Source organism: Drosophila sulfurigaster, unplaced genomic scaffold (genome assembly GCF_023558435.1).
Source record: "Drosophila sulfurigaster albostrigata strain 15112-1811.04 unplaced genomic scaffold, ASM2355843v2 ctg33_pilon, whole genome shotgun sequence".
Taxonomy (NCBI): domain Eukaryota; kingdom Metazoa; phylum Arthropoda; class Insecta; order Diptera; family Drosophilidae; genus Drosophila; species Drosophila sulfurigaster.
The window spans coordinates 122,449-144,748 of NW_026909711.1; the positions used below are offsets into that span (position 1 = coordinate 122,449).

Consider the following 22,300-nt stretch of genomic DNA (forward strand, 5'->3'; position numbering starts at 1 on the left):
TCTCGCTCTTTGGAAACGTTTCCGCAGAGTTCGAAGTATCCTACGCTTAGCACTCAACTCACTCGTCCACCACTTAACACGCTTAAGATTCACCTTGCGGTGTCTCCGAAGCATGCTATCATTCACACTCGTCATCCGTCTATTCACACATATGACCGGCTCGTCTGTGTACTCATAGCACTGAAGGTGCTAAGCGAAAATTGCGTTGCCGCTTCACATATAAACAGCTAATATTGGGCCCAATTCACACCACAAGTGCTGCACGAATTACCCCCAACACTTTCATTTGTTGTGGGAGTATATGCAAACTTCATCTCGATTGGATTGTGATCACTTATACCTACCCCACCTAAAACACTCCACTCAAAATGAAAACACGCACTCGGCTAGCGTTTCACCCCGACTGTGGTTCTGATACCCAGACGAGTGTCTCGGCATCTTACTGAACCATACGGGGGACGACGCATTCGCATCAATACCAAGGATGATCGGATCGCTACTCGCCAGTAGTAGCACCTCATCCATGTACGCGATATACGGCTCGAGGGGTTCCCCGAACGCGCAATACACACTCACAACTAAAACCCTGCCAAAATTGCCATTAAGGCACACACAAACCCCCCTGTCGGTAGAGCACATCAGAGTGCATTCAATACCAACATCATTCACCACCACCGCAGCCTTGGCCCTGCTGTCAGTGAACACGCGCATGTGCGCGGGTATGCCACGTACGCAACCATCAGTTGCATACGGCTCCTGCAGCAGGGCCACTACACTGCCTCTCTCACACATCATATTGCCCACATCGCACATAACTGCATATGACCGCTGGCAGTTCAACTGAAGGACTTTGCTAGCCCATATTAATGTCTAGCGTTGGCATGCCAGAGACATCATAAGATGCTCCGAAGACTGCCGTTTAAATGCGCAACTCCGGGAGCTTAGTGCATTGGTGCACTTAGCCACCCGATGGCTCATTTGACCACAGCGCCAGACATCGTGCTTGGCCCTGCAGTCCGCTATCTTATGGTCAAAGCCCAGGCAACGGAAGCAGCTCAGAACCGGGTCAAAGTTCCTCAAGCGGAAAGAAAACCACTTGATATAGCAGCGGCCAACATCGAGAGTTTGCATGGCCATGCCATCGCCCTCTAACACAACATTGACTGATGCTGACCACCAGTCACAGGCCATGGCCTGCTCACCATACGGACGCCCTTCTTGAAGGCCTCAAGAGACATACTGTCCTTGAGGTTCATCTCGTAAAGATCACTCATGAACTCGTCAGGAGTAATCTGCGAGTGAACGTCCGTCACCACAATTTTAGGCCCCAGTTTAACATTCACACTCACTTCAAGCCCCACCTCTTTGAATCTCGCGTTTCCTGCGATCACTTTCCGCTCTGCAAAGGATGGAGTGCGAATAATAGCACCGCCATCCCGAAGAGGACATACCTCGTGCACCCGTACACCTAGGGTTGGCCCTACCTCCTTCACCACCTGATCAACCACTTCCTTTGAGGTCTTCGCAGTCTTGCTGCGGACCACGAGGGACCATGTCTCTACTGGCTTGGGTTTCGGCGTCTCCAGGGTAGACGGCGTTGCCGACTTTGGACCGCCTTTGGCAACTGGTGCACGCATTGGAGCACCCACTAACCTGCGCTGGCACTTGGAAAAGACCATTAGAGTGGCCGCTACTCGCATGAGCGCGAGCCTCCTCCAACCGTCCTCGGAGACGCTCATTTTCCGCCATCTGCAAAAACAGCAGCGTCTCCATTTCCGCTAGGTAGTCAACTACACTAACCAGCGCATTGCCTTGCATTCCGCAATCAGCAAATACGAGCGTGAGCACGTCCTTGCTGATCGCCTTCATTTTGTCTACTGGGCTTCCCTTGCGCATCTTTGGTCCTGGCTTGCTCAATGGAGCAACCAACGCCTCTGCTGCCATTTCAGCCGCCCTAAACTCTTCAAGCATATTCCCCAATGAGCACATCGGGGACGAATCTGCCGACACCAGATTCTCCTCAGCCACGCTAAGCACGTTAGTAGCGGCGCTGACACCACCACTAGCGGCTCCCAGACACTCTTTACCTAACCCAGCATCACCAAAAGAAGCTAAAGAAGCAGCCTTCTTCAGCTTCTTCGCTGACGCCGATCCCCCCTTCCGCTTAACCTTCCCGTCAGCCACCGAAGGGAGGTCGTCCATCGACGCACCACTCCCCCCAGCTCCAACGGCCGGCTTGCACGCTGGCATCCAAGACTTTTGTGCAAGTCTTAAAAACACACAACTGTACTCACCAGAAAGTAGGTCATACGAAATTAAGCTGCTTTGAGAGCGCTTAAAACAAGTACACGCACGCACACACTCGCAACGACGCGCGACGATTTTCCCACGCTACTCACACGCACACATCGAACGAGAAGCACAAAGCGCACACGCGAAAATTTACCGCTATTCGAAAGACAACAAATAACTGTTATCGCAAAACACTACGAAATGCAGGCACCCGTCAGCACGTCTGTTCAGCTCAACAGTTGAAACCAGACTGAGTAGATAGGGACATAAAGACCGGTGTTTTACGTGTGCACCTGTCACAAGTGACGTATCACACGGTGCCCGAGCACAGGGATACAATTTAAGCGTTGATCAGCGGCCCCTTGGAGACTCTCCGCAGGTACACACTGAAGCACCAGCTATTTGGGCTGGGTACTTCCTCTTGTGTGGGGAGCGAGGCCTACCTAAAACCTCTGCCGATCTGTGGTTCACGGCAATCGGTTGTATTACGCAACTCCACGTCGAGCACTCCGCTCTCTCCGCATTTGGATGTAAACCACAGTCACCACGATGCTCCCGAAGGGCCACAACCCGTACCAGGACGTACAAAAGTCCGCGGGCACCTGGCTCCCGTGGTACCAGAAAACCTCCGGTCAGGTTTCGTACCACAAGGGTACTACCAATTTAACTCCAAACAGTTAGCGTTGGTGACGCACCTCAAGAATCGCTTCGTACGATAAGTGGAGGTCCACTGTGGTGAAATTCTAAGACCCGTCATCCACACGGGTGGGTCAGATTTAGCTGTAAGCTCGGGACTGACGGCCGAGCTACCCCGTTTAGTCGTCTCGTACGGCAAACAGAGGTGCATTGTGGTGGAATTCCAAGACCCACCAACCACACAGGTGAGGCCAGTTTTAGCCTTTCGGCTCGGGACTGACAGCCCAAAAAGAAATTATCCGTTTAGTCGCCTCATACGACAAGCAGGGATAAGCTGGGGAAGAATTCTTAGACCCGCCAACAACACGGGTGAGGCAGTTTTAGCTTTTCAGCTCGGGACTGCCGGCCCATCCGTCGCCTCCTGGTTCAACAAATGCCGACGCCTTGCGAACACGGCATCGACAATGTTTGCAACAGCTGCATCCTCTCCTGTGTCGCCACCTCTCCAGAAACCCTCCAGACGCCATGCAGGTATTCGATTCCAAGTCCATCGAGGTGACGTAAATCTGCATATATGGGGCATACACACAGAACGTGCAGCGAATCTTCGCGATCTGCACCGCATAGACATGCAGGCGTTACGCTTAGATGTCTCCCATGCAGAAATGCAATCAGCGATCCATGGCCTGTCAGCAGGAATCCAGCGCGTAGGCTGAAACCGAAGTCTCGCCTGCTGAAGACGAAACCAGCATCCGGGATAAAAAGATGAGTCACCCGGCCGGGTTCATCACCATTATCCCATCTGCTTTGCCACTCCTGCAGCACACGGTCGTCCAGCATCGCCATCTTCTGCTTGTGATCAAGACCCGACAGATCTTGTCCAAACAGCCAATCGCTCTCCTCCAGCGGGTGATCGCGCTTGAGTTTGAAACTGATTGCCAATTTCTTGGCAGCCAAATCAAACGGGGGAACACCAGCAAGAACTTGCAGTGCCACAGTGGATGCGCCTTTGGCAGGACAATAGGTGCCTCCTGGCCCCTACTTGTCTCATCGCCGTGGCATACCAAACTGAGGCACCAAATAACGCACAAGGCACCATGAGTCCAGTGTAAATGGTCCGCTTAGCACGGGGACTGACTCCCCAGTCGACCCGTAGTATGCGTGCCAAAACACCAACGACTCCGCTCAGCCGATCACGTAAAGACGCGATATGTGGGGTAAAATTCAACCGCTCGCCGACCGTGATGCCCAGATACCGGTATTTGGCAACGTAGGGCAAGCTTGCTCCAGCAAACCGTACCCAAGGACGCCTATTAGGCGATAATCTGCCTTTCAGCAGCATGACAGCCGTCATACTGGTGGAGACGGACACGCCTACCTCTGTTCCCCAAGCTCCTACGATGGACATGTATTCCGCTCCTTTCGACTCCAGATCGTTTCGGGAGTTTCCTTCGACGAGAAGCAGCAAGTCGTCTGCATACGCACTCAGTTTGCACAAAGGCTCCAAGCGCCGAAGAAGCACATCCATCATGAGGTTCCAAATGAATGGACCACTGATAGAACCCTGTGGGCAACCTCTGGTCACCGGCACAGATGCTTCCTCGTATCTGTTGACGATGCACGCACTCCTGCCAGAGAAGAAGCTTCGCCACAAGCTGGCTTCTCGGCAGCCAGAGTCGATCAGTCGGCGTAGCGCAGCATCCCACTCCACGTGGTCAAATGCTCCTTTGAAGTCCACTAAGATTCCGAGTACATATCTTGCCGGGCTGGCTTCGACAGTACTCTTAACGTGTCTCCAAGCATCCTCCACACAGTGTCCAGGTTGAAATCCAAATTGCCATCTGCAGCCCTCTGGGAGCATGTCCTTCATTCGGCTGACCATGATATCCTCGAGCACCTTACCAAAGACTGGTAGCAGACATATACCACAATAAGAGCCAGGATCGCTCCTGTCCTTATCGGGCCCCTTGAGAAGTTGCACAACGCGCGGGCGTTTCCACTCAGAAGGAAATGTCCTTCGGCTAAACAGCGGGAATACAACGCTGTAAGATGCTGAGGAATAGCACGCCAAACCTCTTTACAGATCACTCCAGTGATGCCGTCCATGCCAGGCGAGCGTCTGCTCCGTAGCCTGGCGACACAAGCACTCACTTCGTACTCGTCGAGGTTGGGCGGATGCACATCTGGGATGGCAATCGGTGCATTCGACTCCGCAACTGGGAAGAAGTTACGGAGGCGCACTCGCGCACAGTCGTGCCATGTTACGACTGGCTCGCCATTTACCCGTAGGCAGCCCAACTCGGAATTCCGTTTGTGACGCCGGCATATCCTGTAGACATGCCCCCAAGGATCATCCCGATTAACTCCAACGAAGCGACGCCAGTTGTCCTCCTTTGCCGACAGAATAAGCTTCTTGTACTGACCCACGGAGATCCGCAGGTCAGTAGCAAGTCGCCCTGCTTCATCGCTGCCACGACGACGAGCATTCTGTAGCCGTCGCCTCAGCCTCCTGACCTCTCGGCGCTTCGTACTGAGGTTGGCATTCCACCAGACCACTTTCCGAACGGCTCTCGGCTGCCTGCGTCCAAATACATGGTCGCATACACTGTGTACCAGTGCACGCGTTGCAGACACCTGGTCATCAATGGACATCTCCGTGTAGTCCTGCGGGAATTCCTCAGGCTTGCATACAAGCTCACCACGGAACGACTGCCAAAGTGCATTGAGAAGTTCCAGCACGGAACAGAAGCATCGCTCTCAACTGTGTCTCTGGGGCCTGTTGTGGTCACTGAGGTCCCACTCGTCCACTCTCCAGTCATATGTGGCCCACATAAACGCTGCTTCGTTGGCAATCGTGACGTCGACATCCGTCCGCGGTGATTATCAAACGTATACAAACTACAGACCTCGTTAAGCATGCCGGCTCGGGATTCTTGAATCCACTCGGTCAGCAGTTCACCCCGTTGGAGGTTCAAGTCGCCACGAGCACGCTCGAGCGATTTGCTGAACCACGTGGGGGGACACTGCATTCGCATCCAAGCCACAGATAACCGGATTGCTACCAGCCAGTAGTAGCACGGAATCTAGATACGCAAGATACGGTTCCAATTCAGTGTTGTATTGGCAATACACGGAGCTCAGGAAGATTGAGCCAAATCTTCCAGTGCAACTCACGCATACGCCAAAGTCCGTGATGAGCGACTCAATCGGCATGCAGATGGCATCCGGGTCGTCAAAAAAAGATGGCAGCCTTCGAACGCCGATCAGCAAACACACGCATCCCGGCTGGAATGCACGTAATGCCGTAAACTCTGTCGACGAACGGTTCCTGCACCAAAGCGAACATGTGGCGGGAGTCTCGCACCCGAGTTGCAAACTCAATGGTAGCGGCTCGACCTCGACCACAATTAGCTTGGATGAAGCTAAACATTTTAATGTCTAGCTTGCACCCTCGCTAAGACCGCACCATATATTGGGCACGTCTCTGACAGCATGTAATGCCCGGAGGGAAGCCCCTTGAAACGGCAGTTTCGGCAGTCCACGAAGGAGAGTTTGGCATTGCTTAACGCAAACAGAAACGAACGTCGTTTTGTGACTGTTGACGAAACCTAGATTCATCACCATACACCAGAGAGTAAGGAACAGTCAAAGCAATGGATTTCAACTGGAGAAACGGCACCGAAAAAGGCAAAGATCGGTTTGTCGGCCAACAAGGTGATGGCAACGGTTTTCTGGGATGCCCGAGGTGTAATTCATGTGGATTATCTGGAAAAGGCAGAACAATTACGGGAGAATACTATTCCAATCTCTTGGGACGATTTGATTCGGAGCTGAAGAAAAATAGCCGCACATGGCGAAGAAAAAAGTTTTGTTTCACCAGGACAATGCTCCGCTCACAAGAGCGTTTTCGCCATGTCGAAATTGTGTATTGCACTACGAAATTCTACCCCATCCACCCTATTCTCCAGATTTAGCACCCTGTGACTATTATTTATTTCCAAACTTAAAAAAATGGCTTGGGGGTAAGAAATTTCATTCAAATGAACAGGTAATCTGTGAAAAAACGCCTATTTTGAAGACCTGGACTAATCCTATTTTATGGAAGGTATTAGGAAACTGGAGGATCGGTGGTCCAAGTGCATACGTAAAAAAGAGATTATGTTGAGAAATAAAAAAGCAAAATTAAAAAAAAAAACGTATTTTCTTTGTAAGGCCGAATATTTATCAGCCCACCCTCGTATACGTTATTCGAGCTGGAATTACCGCGGCTGCTGGCACCAGACTTGCCCTCCAATAGGTCCTTGTTAAAGGATCTGAAGTGTACTAATTCCAATTACAGGGCCTCGGATATGAGTCCTGTATTGTTATTTTTCGTCACTACCTCCTGCTGGGAGTGGGTAATTTACGCGCCTGCTGCCTTCCTTAGATGTGGTAGCCGTTTCTCAGGCTCCCTCTCCGGAATCGAACCCTGATTCCCGTTACCCGTTGCAACCATGGTAGTCCTAGATACTACCATCAAAAGTTGATAGGGCAGACATTTGAAAGATCTGTCGTCGGTACGAGAGACTATACGATCTGCATGTTATCTAAAGTTCAACCAGTGTAACGATCTTGCGATCGCTTGGTTTTAGCCTAATAAGCACACGTTCCAGAAGGTCCGTGTTTCAATTGCATGTATTAGCTCTAGAATTACCACAGTTATCCAAGTAACTATTAACGATCTAAGGAACCATAACTGATATAATGAGCCTTTTGCGGTTTCACTATTCATTCGTGTGTACTTAGACATGCATGGCTTAATCTTTGAGACAAGCATATAACTACTGGCAGGATCAACAAGAATAATGTTCATTTCATTATGTAAATATATTTAAAATATAATTACATAAATCTTCAAATATGTAAAATACATGACAACTCACAAATATTTTTGAATAATAAACGATAATATTCAATAATTGTATATATATATGTTATACTTGACATGTACTATACGAATGTGGCCACAATTAGATAGCATTCACGTTCATAGTTTTAATTCACAATTGTTTATATATATACTTATATATAAAATATATATGCACATAATCGTTCAAAAATATCATTTTATTTCAACTTACTAAATATATTATATCACACATGCATATTTATAATTTAAATTCAATTAAGAGGATTTTTCAATTATTCACACAATATTATTTCTTTAGCTACGAAACACCGTCTTCTTTTGAAAAAGACATTTAATACATTATATGCTTATATAATATTAATAATTATAATAATAATTTTTTTAATAACATAATTATTACCTATTATGCAAACTCAAATATATGCATCCAATACATATATACGTGATGAGCACACACTGCCCACCATGTATAGGATTTTCAGCAACGCAGCGCACTACTTAGGTGCATCCAGCACAGGAGCTTCGTATGCCACACCACAGAGGAGCCAACAGATCCGACCAAACTTCCGACACCCTGGACATGGCCCTCTCCAAAGGATTTGATAGTGACAAGGTCTCGTGCTCTTCTAACGCGGACCTTTTCTCCGACCATAGCGCAGTGGAACTGCGGTTGAACCTCCCTGCATTGAGAAAAAGCTGCACATCCCAGGATGATCAAGAGGAGCACGAGACTGCAAGCCTACAAAGCCTGGCTAACGGAAAATGTCAACCCAGTGCGAGATCTTACCACCACCGAGCAAGTGAACAACGCCATAAATAAGCTCACGCAACACATGCACAACGCCGCAGCACATGCTTCCCCAGAACTAATCTCCCCAGACTACCAACGAGGGTCCTACAACCCTGGTCTTCAGAGATTGCCTCGCTAGTAGCTGAGAAGAGACGGTTGCGACGAGTCTGGTTCCTATCCAGAAATCAAGAGACAAAAGGGTATTTAACAGAGCCACAAAGCAGCTTAAGGATAAGCTCCTAAAGCTCAGGCAGATCTCGTTCGAGGAGTTCCTGGCCAATGTTGACCCTGAGACCCACAGCACAACCTTTGGCAGGTCACTCGTCATATAAAACGACCTATCAAGAGAGTTGCTCCAGTCCAGCGTGCTAGTGGCGCCTGGTGCCGCACAGAGCAAGATCGAGCTGAAGCTTTTGCGGAACACCTCAGCGAAGCCTTCAAGCCGATAATAAGATGCACCGACCTGGATATCTCAGCTACGCAACGTGCCCTACAACTTTTAGATGAGAACACCAACAACAACCAAGACGAGCTAGCTCTGGTCTCGGTGGATAAAGTCAAACTTGAGATCGAGGGACTCAAGACGAACAAATCGCCGGGCGCTGATGGCATTGAAGCACTGGCTGTTAAGCTTCTTCCCCCTCCCTGCCTACAACTCCTCGCCAACATATACAGCAGGTGCTTTCAGCTAGGGCATTTTCCAACCATCTGGAAACGAGCAGAGGTAATTCTTATACCTAAACCTGGCAAGCCTGAAGCCAATCTTGGCTCTTATCGTCCGATAAGTTTGCTGTCGATAATCTCCAAAATACTCGAAAGAGTATTCTTGCGCAGAGTATTGCCAGTGCTGGAAGAAGCTGGATTGATCCCGGATCACCAGTTTGGCTTCAGGCGTTCTCACTCCACCCCGGAACCACCGTTTAGTCAGAGCAATACTGGACGCATTCGAGGAGAAGAACTACTGCTGCGCCGTAATGCTTGACGTGAAGTAAGTTTTCGACAGAGAAACCTGCCTCAACCTCATTACACATTACTTCAATCTTACCTCGACAACAGAAGCTTTTATGTCAGATGCGGAGATGCGCGATCTACCACAAAAGGTTTTAAAGCCGGTGTACCACAAGGCAGCGTCCTAGCCCTCTATTGTACACGTTGTACACAGCGGACATGCCTACCCTTTTCAACGAGAACCTAACGGTTGCCACATACGCCGATGACACAGCCTTTCTTGCCACAGCACGAGCCCCACAGGATGCGTCGGAAATTATACAAAATCAGCTAAACACCATCGAGCCCTGGCTGCGGAGGTGGAACATCTCGGTAAACCCTGAGAAGTCCATGCAAACCACATTTACACTCCGCAACGGCAATTTGCCCGCCTGTCAGTCTCAGGCGGTTAACATGGCGCACACACATCCTAAGGAAGAAAAAGCAGGCTGACGAGAGGCTGAAGCAATTCCAATGGCTCATTGGAAGACGCTCGAAGCTTAGAAGCAAAATTAAACTGCTCGTCTACAAAACCATCATTAAGCTAATCTGGACCTATGGCATCCAGCTGTGGGGCACTGCCGGCAAATCAAACTGCAGGAACATCCAAAGGCTGCAAAACAAGGCTCTTAGAAGGGTCTCGAACGCTCCTCCTTACCACGACAACAGCACCATCCACGAGGTACTCAGGGTTCCTTGGGTAAAAGATGAAATTCGAAAAGTGAGCACGAAATACATCAACAGGCTCCATAACCACCCAAACGCATTGGCCATCAACTTCTTGGACAACAGCCAAACCGTCAGAAGACTTAAAAAAACACTCCTCGACCTGCATATGGAGGATGATGATTAGCCCCCCAGAACCCTACCAACCATCTCTTGTGAGAATTTAATCGACAAGGCTACCTCAAAAAATTTAATTATTGTCCGTACAGACAGATTTTAAATAAATAATTATTGACGAAAAAAAAAAAAAAATGTATAGGTTTTGTGACACGTTTTCTACAATGCTTTTATTTTATTTAGTATTACAATCTAACGTATTTTTGTTGCACTAATTTAATAATACAACAGTAAAACTTCATTATTTTTAACTTTTTAATCATATTGCCTTCTATATGATTATTTTCATATATTATTTATATATGACTTATGCCGGCAAAACTCACTCCATATACATAGTCATATATATTTCACTTGTGAAATTTTTCTCATATGACTTGCCTACTCGACATCACCACCCTATATAGGTTTTGTGACACTTTTTTACAACGAGCTCATTTTACTAAGGTCTACCACCTAATGTATCTTTATGTGGCACTAATTTAATAATACAACAGCAAAACTTCATTATTTTATTATCAATTTTGGCAATGCGTAGTTGCTTGTGCGTTTCGGCACATTGTCACTGCGTAATTAAGAGTGTGCATGTTAGATTGCGTCATTCTTTATTTGCGCTTTGTCGGTTGTCCGCATTTTGTCGCTTTTCCAAGTACAGTTATTGCGGGGCAACAGCGTTGAGACGCTGTCGCTGAGTGTGGTTCGATGGCTATGGCGTAGGCAGTAAAAGGATCGAGCGGCCAGTGTGCTCGTGCAATCGCCTGTGAGAGCATCGAAACTCGCTTCGCGATAATGAATAAACAGACTTCGGTAGAACAGACTCCGACATGTACATATACATATGTATGTATACACATTAAAATAAATTATAAGCATTAGAGAAATGTCGTTCATGGAGCGTATAAACGGAATAATTCCGAATATCCAACCAAATCTCAAATTTAATGTTTCCTGTTGGGAAGGGATCTTTCAACCTGATACGCTCAATTCACTAAAGTTTATAATCTGCGATGAAGTCGGTTATCTGATAGTAAAAATATATGGAGTAATGCTAATAAATAAGACTATAGATAAATGGACATACCATACTGAAACTTTCACAATTTTACTACTCAGACAGTGAAATACATATAACAGAAGCTAAATTTAATTTGTATGCAACCAAAGCTTTACGGTTGCTGTGGTGGCGCAGATAGTTTCCAGATTTCCCTTTCCCGAAACTGAATAAAAACACTCGCGTTTTATATTTTATACATATATTTAAACTTTCGGGTTTTTACAATAAACGCACAAATAATGGGTTATTGGGGGTGACCGCTTGTCAACAAAAGTAGATCGATACTTGAGTGGCAAAATGCCGACGGCATTTTTGAGATCTAGCGCCGAGTCCTTGCAAAGCTCGGCTCTGCGGTGGAGAGTTGTGGGAGAGATAGAAGTTGAGCGCACTGGATCTTGAGTGCTTTCTTTCGCGTGAGCGCATTGCGGGTGAGCGAAAAGCATCGAGTGCTTTTCGGTCGGTGGAACGGCGAGTGTGCTACTCACCTACAATGCGCTCGCATCAACATTCTCCAACCGAAATGGTCTCTTGACCAATGAGGGTCCCACAAACGTTCGGACGAGAGCCGCCGAGAAGAACGGATGGGAGGATATCCGCGCCTAAAAGCACGTCTATCTGCGAACTCTCATAGAACTTGGGGTCGGCCAGCGGAATGATTATTGAAGATGGTTTGTGGGACAGAGCATGAGAGCAGTTTTCCTGCTAATTGAGGAAGGATGAAAGCCGACGCCTTAATCTGCAGATCTGGTCGCAACGGAGAGCCAATTAGGAATTGGCAATGCTTTCGGGGCTGGGCTGCTACAGCTTGAGTTAGCCCAGAGACGTGGGCTTGAACGGATGTGTATGGCATCCTCAAGCGCTTGAACAATCGTTCAGAAATGAAGGTGGCCTCTGATCCAGAATCGATCAGAGACCGAGCTGTGTGCCGAACGCCGTGATGGCAGATGTGTACAACAGCTGTACTCAGCAGAACACCTTGTGTGTTAACTGCCAGGAAAGATCGCACATTAGCTGACTGGGAAGGAGTGGACTGTATACTAGGAGAGGAATTAGTGACTGTCGGGTCGGGTTGACTCGATGCAAGAGTGAATGATGACGACCCTTGCACGTAAAACAGCTGTGCGCACTTGTGCACTCGGCCAGGACATGGCCTCGTGCGAAACAATTTAAGCACAGCTTCTGTTGCTTGATATGGTTGACCCTTTCATTGACACCCATCTGAAGAAAGCGAGGGCACAATCGAATCGGATGATTCTCCCGGGAACAGAAATTGCAGGTCAGGGTCTTAATGGTCACCCTACTTTCAAAAGAGTTGACTTGCCTGGAGACGGGGGCCTCCTTGCGTGAGGCTCGTGGAACCGTGGGAGCGTTCGTGCTGGATGACACTTCCGCTATCCCTTCTAGGGTGCGATGCCGCTCTAGAAGAAAAGCGTTCATATCAACCCACGTTGGAATGTCGCTCTTATTTTGGATCGACTGTTCCCGAAGAGAAAGGGTCAACTTGAGGAGCCTCGAAGAACACAAGAAACCCAGGATGCAATCCCAATTCTCTGTGTTGATTTTCGAGTGCTCCAAGGCTGTCAGACACCCTTGAATGGTGCTCTGCAGCTCCTGAATAGCTGCACCCGACTCTTGCCCAATAGCGGACAAATTGAACAACATTCTCAGCTGACTATTTACGAGCAACCGTTTGTTCTCGAAACGCTCAGTCAAGCTGGACCACGCCGACTGAAACCCTTCATTTGTCAATGGAGACTTTGACACAATGGGATGGGCTTCCCCGCTGGTCTTGGAGTTGAAGTGCAATAATTTCTCAACTTCCGACAGTCTCGGGTTCTGATGTAGAGAGCCGTGAATAAATCCCGGCAGGTAGGCCAGCGAGTGTAATCGCCTCCGAAAACTTCGGTGTCGCACGGAGGTAATCGACACCCAGTGGGCATGTATTGCACGGCTTGTGGTTGTACAGGTGTACGGGGGGTGAGCGCCTGGGATGCGTTGGCTATTTGCTCACTTAACTGAGCTGCACACTGCTCGTAGACAGCATAGCAGTACTCGTATTTGGCCTTTTCCCATAAGGAACGCATCCGGTCCCTTCGGACTTGGCACGTGTATATGGACGGGCTATCAGCCGAAGGATTGTTGACTCGCCGCAAAGTGACTGATACGATCAGTCGCGGCGATGAATTTCATCAACGCTGTGTCTATTATGTTTTGTGCCATCCTTCCCTGCGAGCGAGTGACAATTGGGAGTCGAGGTATTGGGACTGAAGGAACCTTGGTCTTAGGATCGGACGGAGGCTGTGTGACCAAGATCAGCAGCTTGGATTTGACTGCAAGCCTCCCTTTTCGATTGCGAATGAATCGGCGAAGTGTTGGATGCACGAAGAGCCGAACTCCTTCCTGGATTTAGGTAAAGGGGGGCTTATCGAGGTTCTAGCGGCGCTAGTAGAGGGCACGGACAGTCGAGCTTTACTTTTATCAGGTTTGCCCGATGACATGCTACGCAAAGAGGATGAGAAAGTAACTGGGCGCTCTTACAGTCCGACAAGGATACGGACTATATTTTCTCGAAAACGAAAAATCAAGAAAATATACCAAAAAAATACCAAATGGAAATTGGTTTTTTTTGCCTGAAATCGACCCAGATAGTAAAACAATACGGAAAGAGCGTAGCAAACGAAAAATAAAAATACCGAAAAAATACAGGGTGCGCCATATAGACAGGACCTAATGAAATGTTGAATAACTCCTCCATTTTTTAGCCCATTTTGGAAAATAAACAAGATTCATTTAGGGTATAGAATGCCATTTATTGACAATTCACTCAGAATACAATATCAATCAAATGACCGCCTTCATTAGAAACACAAAAAGCGGCCCTTTTTTGGGCATTTCGTATTGTATTTGACAACATTTCGGGCGTAATAGCAGTTTCCGCTTTGATATTAGGTTTTAGTTGTTCAATAGTCTTCGGTTTGCTGACATACACCTTACTCTTCAAGTAGCCCCACAGAAAAAAGTCCGGTGCCGTCAAATCCGGCGAACGAGGAGGCCACTCCAAATCACCCTTTTTTGACACAACGCGTCCCGGGAACTTGCTCTGCAATTGAACGATTGCTTTCGATGTACAGCGCTACAATTTCCGCCCGATTTTTTGCTGTGAGTCGATCCATGTCTAAAATGGCATAGGCTGACGTTTCAGAATCTGGCTGGCTTGTCAAAATAGGCTGAAAAATGGCGGAGTTATTAAACATTTCAATAGGCCCTGTCTAGATGGCGCACCCTGTACTAAAAAAAATACCAAAGGCAGCGATGTGGTATTTTACACCCAAATGGGTACGGAAATAGCGGACACAGATGAAGAACGCAAAGGACGGGGGCGACGAAACAACAACAAAAGATGTTCGTCGAAAAAAAGAAACAACAACAAAAAAAAAATCGTACAAAAAAATACCAGAGAGCAAGAAGCTGAAAAAACCAAAAAGTATATATATATTGGTATTTTGAAACAAAAACAACAATTGTTTCTTAATTGCTGTTGGATTGGAAAAACAAAAAATAAAAATAAATTATATTATTTGTGCAGTGAAGTATGATAATGTATGTGTGTATATGTGTGTGTGTATGTCTGTGTATGTTTGAACACTGGCTGGAGTAAAGCCCATACACAGACAATTGAGCTGAGAGTTGCTATTATAGTACACACACAGAATATATCACTTGGAAAAAATTAAAAGGGTCGGGTATGTCGAGTGCGACTACCGCTGCCCTGCCAATCTATTACTTCACTCGCAGAAGTACTTGTGCACGCTGTTACAGCATGCAAATCAGTATGTACGTATGTAAGTCTGTATGTCTGCACTGCGCTGCCAAACGTTTCAGCAGGCGAAGTGCACGTATGTATGTATCCAGAGAGAGAGAGAGAGAGCAAGTGCTGCTGCGAACAAGAGAGAGTGTACAAAGTATGTGTGTATGTATGTATGTCGGCGATTATCGCTACATACAAATGTACATACATATGTATGTAAAAACGGACAAAATTAAATGCAATAAGAAATGCTGGTACACACAGCTTGGATTTTAATTATAAAATATGTGTTGCACTTTAGTAGCTCTCTTTTTAATAGTTTTCACTTTTCACTCTTAACCACTTGCACTTGCACTTACAAAAAAAACATACATGCATACATACGTACGCGATTAGCGAAAAAAAACAAAAATAATGAGTAAAATCAATAATAGTAAATATCTTGGAGTATAGATATTTACGACAGCAATTGGAAAATATGGAATAAAGGTCGTCCGGAAAATATGAGTGAATTTCCAAATCTTATATTTGGTCACCATACAAAAAAGAATGTAGAACGCCGGACGACCGTGGGGAAAGAGAGAGAGTAAAGAAAGGAGAAATGATTTAAAACTTATCTGCGATATGCTGGAAAAGCAAACGATGATGAGCGGATCCGGCTCGAAGGACCAGATGTTGTGGTGGCGCAGATAGTTTCCAGATTTCCCTTTCCCGAAATTGAATAAAAACACTCGCGTTTTCCATTTTATACATATATTTAAACTTTCGGGTTTTTACAATAAACGCACAAATAATGGGTTATTGGGGGTGACCGCTTGTCAACAAAAGTAGATCGATACTGGAGAGGCAAAATGCCGAGGGCATCAACATGGTTTATAAATTAGATATAATTAATGTACCACGTGATTAAATAAATAATCAAATTTATAAATGTATGTTTCAACTTTTCTTTTTTTATTATTATTCATCATCATCTGCTACATTTTCGTTATGGGATTCTGCTTTATTTTAATCGTGATCCTCTGCTTCATCATCTGTTGATGGTACGATAACCTCATCATCTTCTCTAATTTCATAACCAATGAAATTGTCCTTCACAGGACTCAATGCTATAAATTTACAAAATTGATTGATTTTGTTTTAAAAAAAAGCCAAGTGCTTTATTTAAGAGTTGGATTAGAACTAACTTAAACAATCTAAATTATTAAAATTTAAAGCTTTGCTGCTGCCGCCGCTGTCGCTGTCGTTGTCGCTGTCGCTGCCGGATGTAGCCGCTGCAGTTGTCGCGCTGGGTGTTGGGTGTCCGAGGCTTGGTCCCACGGTTTGGGCGTTACGCAAGGTGCTGGACATTGGAGATGGTTTCTGCTGACGAGGCGCAAGTGGCTATGGTTATGTGCAGGTGCGCCGTTGGTTTGGTCGTTGCTCCGATGGTGTCTTATGCTGAATCGGAGCGCGTGTTGTCTCGGTGCATTGGAGTGCATTGACACTGGCAATGCGTGGTTATGGGATTTGGTAATGTGTGGCCTTAACTCCTCCACCTTTAAATGCGGACGTCCTCGGCCGCCATTTGAACTTGACTTTGATTTGTTGGTGGACTGTTTACTGGGTTGATGATTACTTTCGCTGCTCTTGATTTTAGAGCTCGAATTGCCAGTATGATTATGGACATCAGCAAGAAGATGTAAATACCAATGTTGGTGATTTTATTTTTCTTTTGGTCTTCCTTCATAAGCTGGATTTTTGCAGTGTTGTTGAAGTTCAGTTCCTTCACCATTTCCAGCGAAAAGACTTGTTCTATCTCGGTCTTGTTGCCAACGATTTGTAGCATGGGTGGTAAGGGATCAACGTGGACGTACTCTCTATTTGTATATGAGGTTTCTTTTATTGTGATCGATGCATTTTGGTTTGGACAAGGTAAGATCCATGCAGATGTAGTTGTTCTTGGTTAATGTTGATTGTTCCATCAAAGTCGTTCAATAAGATGATTCCGGGTAGGATTTCTTCGTGTTCCGGAATGTGTTGACTATTTATTCGCAGACAATTGGGTTGTTTCATTTGCAGTTGTGCAGCTTCGCAGGTATTGTTACTTAGGTCTATTAAATTTTCTCGTTTACATATTGACTTATCATTAATTGTTTCGCAAGTTTCTTTGATTCCAAATATTGTTTCATTACATTGAATTATTAGGCCGAACTTTATTTTATTAATTACATTTTCTTTTCTTATTGGTTTTATTAATATTCTTTGACAAAGTTGTTCTTCTATTGTGGGCAGACTGATAATATAAAGAATGTCTTTTCCGTTTGAAGCTACTTTAATTTTTGCAAATTCAAGTAATTCCTCTATATTTATGAACAAATTGTTAGAATTTTTCACTAACTTTTCAATGAATTGAATTTCGATAGTTGATAGTAGAATGGAATTTATTGTATTTGTCTTAGCCCAATTATTTGCATAAATCATATTTGTAAGTTCTTCTTTAAACATTTTCAATTTATATTTTAGAGTTTCTATTTCGATATTATTGTTTGATTGACTTTCTTTTTTGTTAATTTTAGTATTGCATTTGTGCTTTCTCGGATTTCTTTAATTTTGTCGCTAAAAAGTCTGTTTATTACTACTTGCTTATTATTATTTTCTAATTGTTCATTCATTTTATTTAGGATGATCTCATGATCATGGTGGTCTGGGCTTCCGGCTAACCATTTCCAGGCGGAGCCGAGCATATTTATTGACCTTCGTGTTCTTATGTTATTTGGTCTTAACCTATTTAAATCGTCTCTTATTTGATTTAATTCGAGAGTAATGAATGGGGTGAGGTGATTCGGAAAAGATGAGTTGATGGAGTTTTCAAGTATTTGTAATGCTTCTTCATATTTTTGAATGTTGAAGACATGTATTATTTTGAATGAGCTGCTCTGAATAGCTGCGGGCCCAATTTTGATGGTCGCCAGTTGTGAATTGGTGTAATCTAAAATTGTCGCCGCCCGAGGCATGACGGTAAAAATAACAATCCGTAAATATGAATTAATTTTTTAATTATTTTTGTGAACTATCTTTCCTGATTTCGTTTTAATGGTAGAGTTACCATTTTCTGCAACTATTTCTTTTTTATACCTCGAGGAAATTTTAGAGCCTAATCTTTTATTGATCTTGACGTAAACTTCTTCTCCTATTGCATATGATTTGGGGGTGGTTTTGCTGGCATTATGGTAATTTAGATAGTCTATTTGTGTACCTTCGATTTTGTTCCTAATTTCTTCCCTTTTCCTTTCTATTGATTCTGGAGTGTTAGTTATGTTACTTCTGAAAAAAGTTTCAATGGGTTTTTCTTGAGTTATTTAATGTATTGACTGGTTATATTCTTGGGTTGCTTTAAACAGTAGATCTGTGAAGGATCTAAGAATTTCGGTCAGTGTAGAATAGAATCGTTCTATTTGCCCATTGCTGGTAGAAGAATATGGCGGTGTCGTGAAAACAGATATGTTTAGTTGGTTTTCCAACATAAATTTGATAGATGCTGAGTTTAAAGCTCTTTCATTGTCCATTACGACTATTTTGGGTATCCCAAAAGCTATTAACATTTCCCTCAATGGAATCATTATGTCTTGGGAAGCTCTGGATTTTAGAACCTTCACTTGAGCATATTTGGAAAATTTGTCGATGCCTGTCAAGATATTGAGTTTTTCCGTGATATAAATGTCAATATGGATCAATTGACCGGGGTATTGCGGAATTGGAGTGGATTGTATAGCGCCTTTCGGAGGATTTCTATCATATTTCGATTCTTTACATGTTAAGCATGTTTTGGCTATTGCAATTACTTTCTTATTCATCTAGGGAAAAAAAAATTTTCTGAAAAAAAAAAAATTTGTTCTTTATTTTCTTTAGCGTTGCGATGCGCTCTTTTATGTTCCTGTACCATTAAATCATTTTGTCTGCTTTCTGAATTTACGTCTTCTACTATACCCTGTGCGAACTGGATTTTATAAGAAATAAAATGTAATGGATAAAAATTTTGAATCTTTCCCATGATATTTTCGGAAATATGAATTCCATTAAGTATCTTGGGGTCTAATCTTTGTTTCATTATTTCTATGAGGTCTTTCTCTGTGTAAGATGGTCTTTTTATTATACCCGCTACCCATAGGGTAGAAGCGTATTATAACTTTGTGCCGGCAGGAAATGTATGTAACAGGTAGAACGAGGCATCTCCGACCCTATAAAGTATATATATTCTTGATCAGCGTCAACAGCCGAGACGATATAGCCATGTCCGTCTGTCCGTCTGTGTGTCTGTCCGTCTGTCCGTCTGTCCGTATGAACACATAGATCTCAGAGACTATAAGAGATAGAGCTATAATTTTTTTTCGACAGCATTTGTTATGTTTGCACGCAGATCAAGTTTGTTTCAAATTTTGCCACGCCCACTTCCGCCCCCGTAAATCAAAAAAAATCGAATAACAAGCGTAAATTTCAAGCTAGAGTTGCGAATTTTGGTATATACAATAATTACTATAGTAGTTATGATTCCTGAAAATTTAGTTGCGATCAGATAAAAATTGTGGAAGTTATTAAAGAAATACTTTTGTATGGGCAAAAACGCCTACTTACTAGGGGTCTGAGTTGCTTTGGGTGACAATCTGGTACATTGTGTCGTCTATGGTATATTTTGAATGGTGTACTATATCGATATACCAAACATACCATTTAGTATATTTTTAGTATTTTTGTTAGTATTTTCGGTATATTTTGAAAATGATACCGCAATATTTTGCCTTTATTAAAAATGGGTAGCGGGTATCTCACAGTCGAGCACACTCGACTGTAACTTTCTTACTTGTTATGTGTCTGTGATAAGTGGGAAATGGGATTTCGAAATTGTATGATGGATTGTCATCAGTGAGTAGGAATAACTGGTTTTTTGAAAACATTGATGGGGATTTCTACAGAGTATATCAGATTATTGGACGAACTATCGTCACTATGGACCGTTGCTGAAGAGGATAGAGTGTTTATCTCGTGTTTTGCTGGTGTTCTAGACAATACGTCTGCTACAATGTTAGAAGTGCCAGGCTTGTATTTTAACTCGTAGTTAAATTCTTCCAGGTAACTTTTCCAACGCTTAAGCTTTCCGTTATGGTTTTTTGTTGCTTAGTGCAAAGGTGAGAGGTTGGTGATCTGTGAATATCACATCCTTAGCAGTACTATATAGGTAAGTTCTCAGGCTTTGCAATGCCCATACGATTGCTAGCATTTCTTTCTCGTTAACGGCGTAATTTTCTTCCGTTTTTGACAGGGTACGAGAAATAAACGTGATTGGTTTACCCTCTTGCTCTAGTACAGCTCCGATTGCGAAGTTAGATGCATCTGTAGTCAGATGAAATTCCTTCTGGAAATTCGGATAGCTTAGGCTAACATCTGCTGAACTAAGAGATAATTTAAGTTTGTTGAAAGCTTCGATGGCTTCTTGGCTTAGTTGAATCTGCACTTTATCGGATATTCTTGTTGAGACTCGACCGCCATCTCCTTTGAGAAGTGCGGTAAGAGGCTTTGCTAGTTTGGCATAGTCTCTTATGAAACGTCGGTAATATCCAGACAAACCTTAGAATGATCTTAATTCTTTTAGAGAATTGGGTATAGGGAACTCGGAAATAGCCTTAACTTTTTCCAGATTCTTCTTAACGCCATTTTTAGATATTGTGAATCCCAAGAAATTGACTTGTTTCTTAAAAAATTCACAATTATCCATTTGGACTTTCATGTTCGCGCTTTGCAGCTTAAAAAAGACTTGTCCTAAATGGTTTGCATATTCCTCCTCTGTTTTGCTAAAGATGATTATGTCATCTATATAAACATAACAGATCTTCCCGATATGATCTCTTAGCATGTCGTCTAGAGCTCTTTGGAAGATGGATGGTGAATTTTTAAGTCCAAAGGGAAGGCGAGTGAACTCGAACTTTCCTCCATTGACTGCGAATGCTGTCTTTTCAATATCTTGTTCTCTTAACAGAATTTGATGAAACCCGCTCTTTAGGTCGAGCACTGTGAAGAACTTGTTGCTCCCCAAATGCGCGATGATTTCTCCTATCTCAGGCATTGGGTATCGGTCAGAAATTGTTTCGGCGTTTAGCTTACGGTAATCACTTACAATTCTGTATTTTCTCTTTCCCGAAGCGTCTGCTTTCTTTGGTACAACCCAAACTGGGGCATTGTACGGGGATCTAGAAGGTCTGATTATACCGTCGTCTAACATCTCTTGAAGCTGCCTTTCAACTTCTTGTTTGAGCGATATAGGGTATGGGTAGTGCTTGGTGTGAATTGGCTTATCTGACGAAGTTCGAATTTCTCCGACTACTTTAGTGGAGTATGTCAATTTTTCGTCTGGCAAATAGAGTTCTGTAATTTGCGGCCAATTTGTTTATTATTGTCCTTTGATTTTCGGACATATGGTCGGTACGAATTTTAATATTATTTACTGATTAAGCTGGAAGTTGCTGGATGCGAAATTGTCTGTCACCATTTACTCTAAGGATGTCGTTTCTGACATCAATAACAACGTTAAGTTGTTTCATGGTATCGTTGCCAAGGATAGCATGGAAGGTTTTTAGAGTTAGTAGTAAAAAGAATCGGATTGGAATATCGTGAAGACCAAACAAGTTGAAGAATGTGTGGTGAGTGATCGCTATTTGACCTCCTATGGAGTTTGCGAAAAATGTTTCTTTATTTGGTTTAGGGGAATCTATTAACGAAGGTTGAATGTAGTTCTGATTGGAGCCGGTATCTATTAAGAAATTAAGGTGTCTTCCGTCCCTCGTTCTACATTGAAAATATGGTAGTGAGGAACGGTTTAAACTAAAAAATTAACATCAGACAAGTCTGTCATTCCCATTTCGGATTCATGACGGGTTTGTTCCATATCGTCATATGAGTCTGAGAAACCTGCTGATTCCATGCATGCGTAATATTCTTGTTCAGCAC

The 22,300-nt window shown here is 44.2% G+C and overlaps 1 protein-coding gene across 1 annotated transcript in view; it reads right to left on the reverse strand.

Annotated features, from left to right (window-relative positions):
• The window catches only part of LOC133849903 (uncharacterized), a 77,673-nt gene that overhangs the window by 50,916 nt on the left and 4,457 nt on the right, over positions 1-22,300 (reverse strand). Inside the window, 1 exon segment of the mRNA XM_062285932.1 lies at positions 1,606-1,615. Within this exon segment, the coding sequence (XP_062141916.1) occupies positions 1,606-1,615 (10 nt within the window).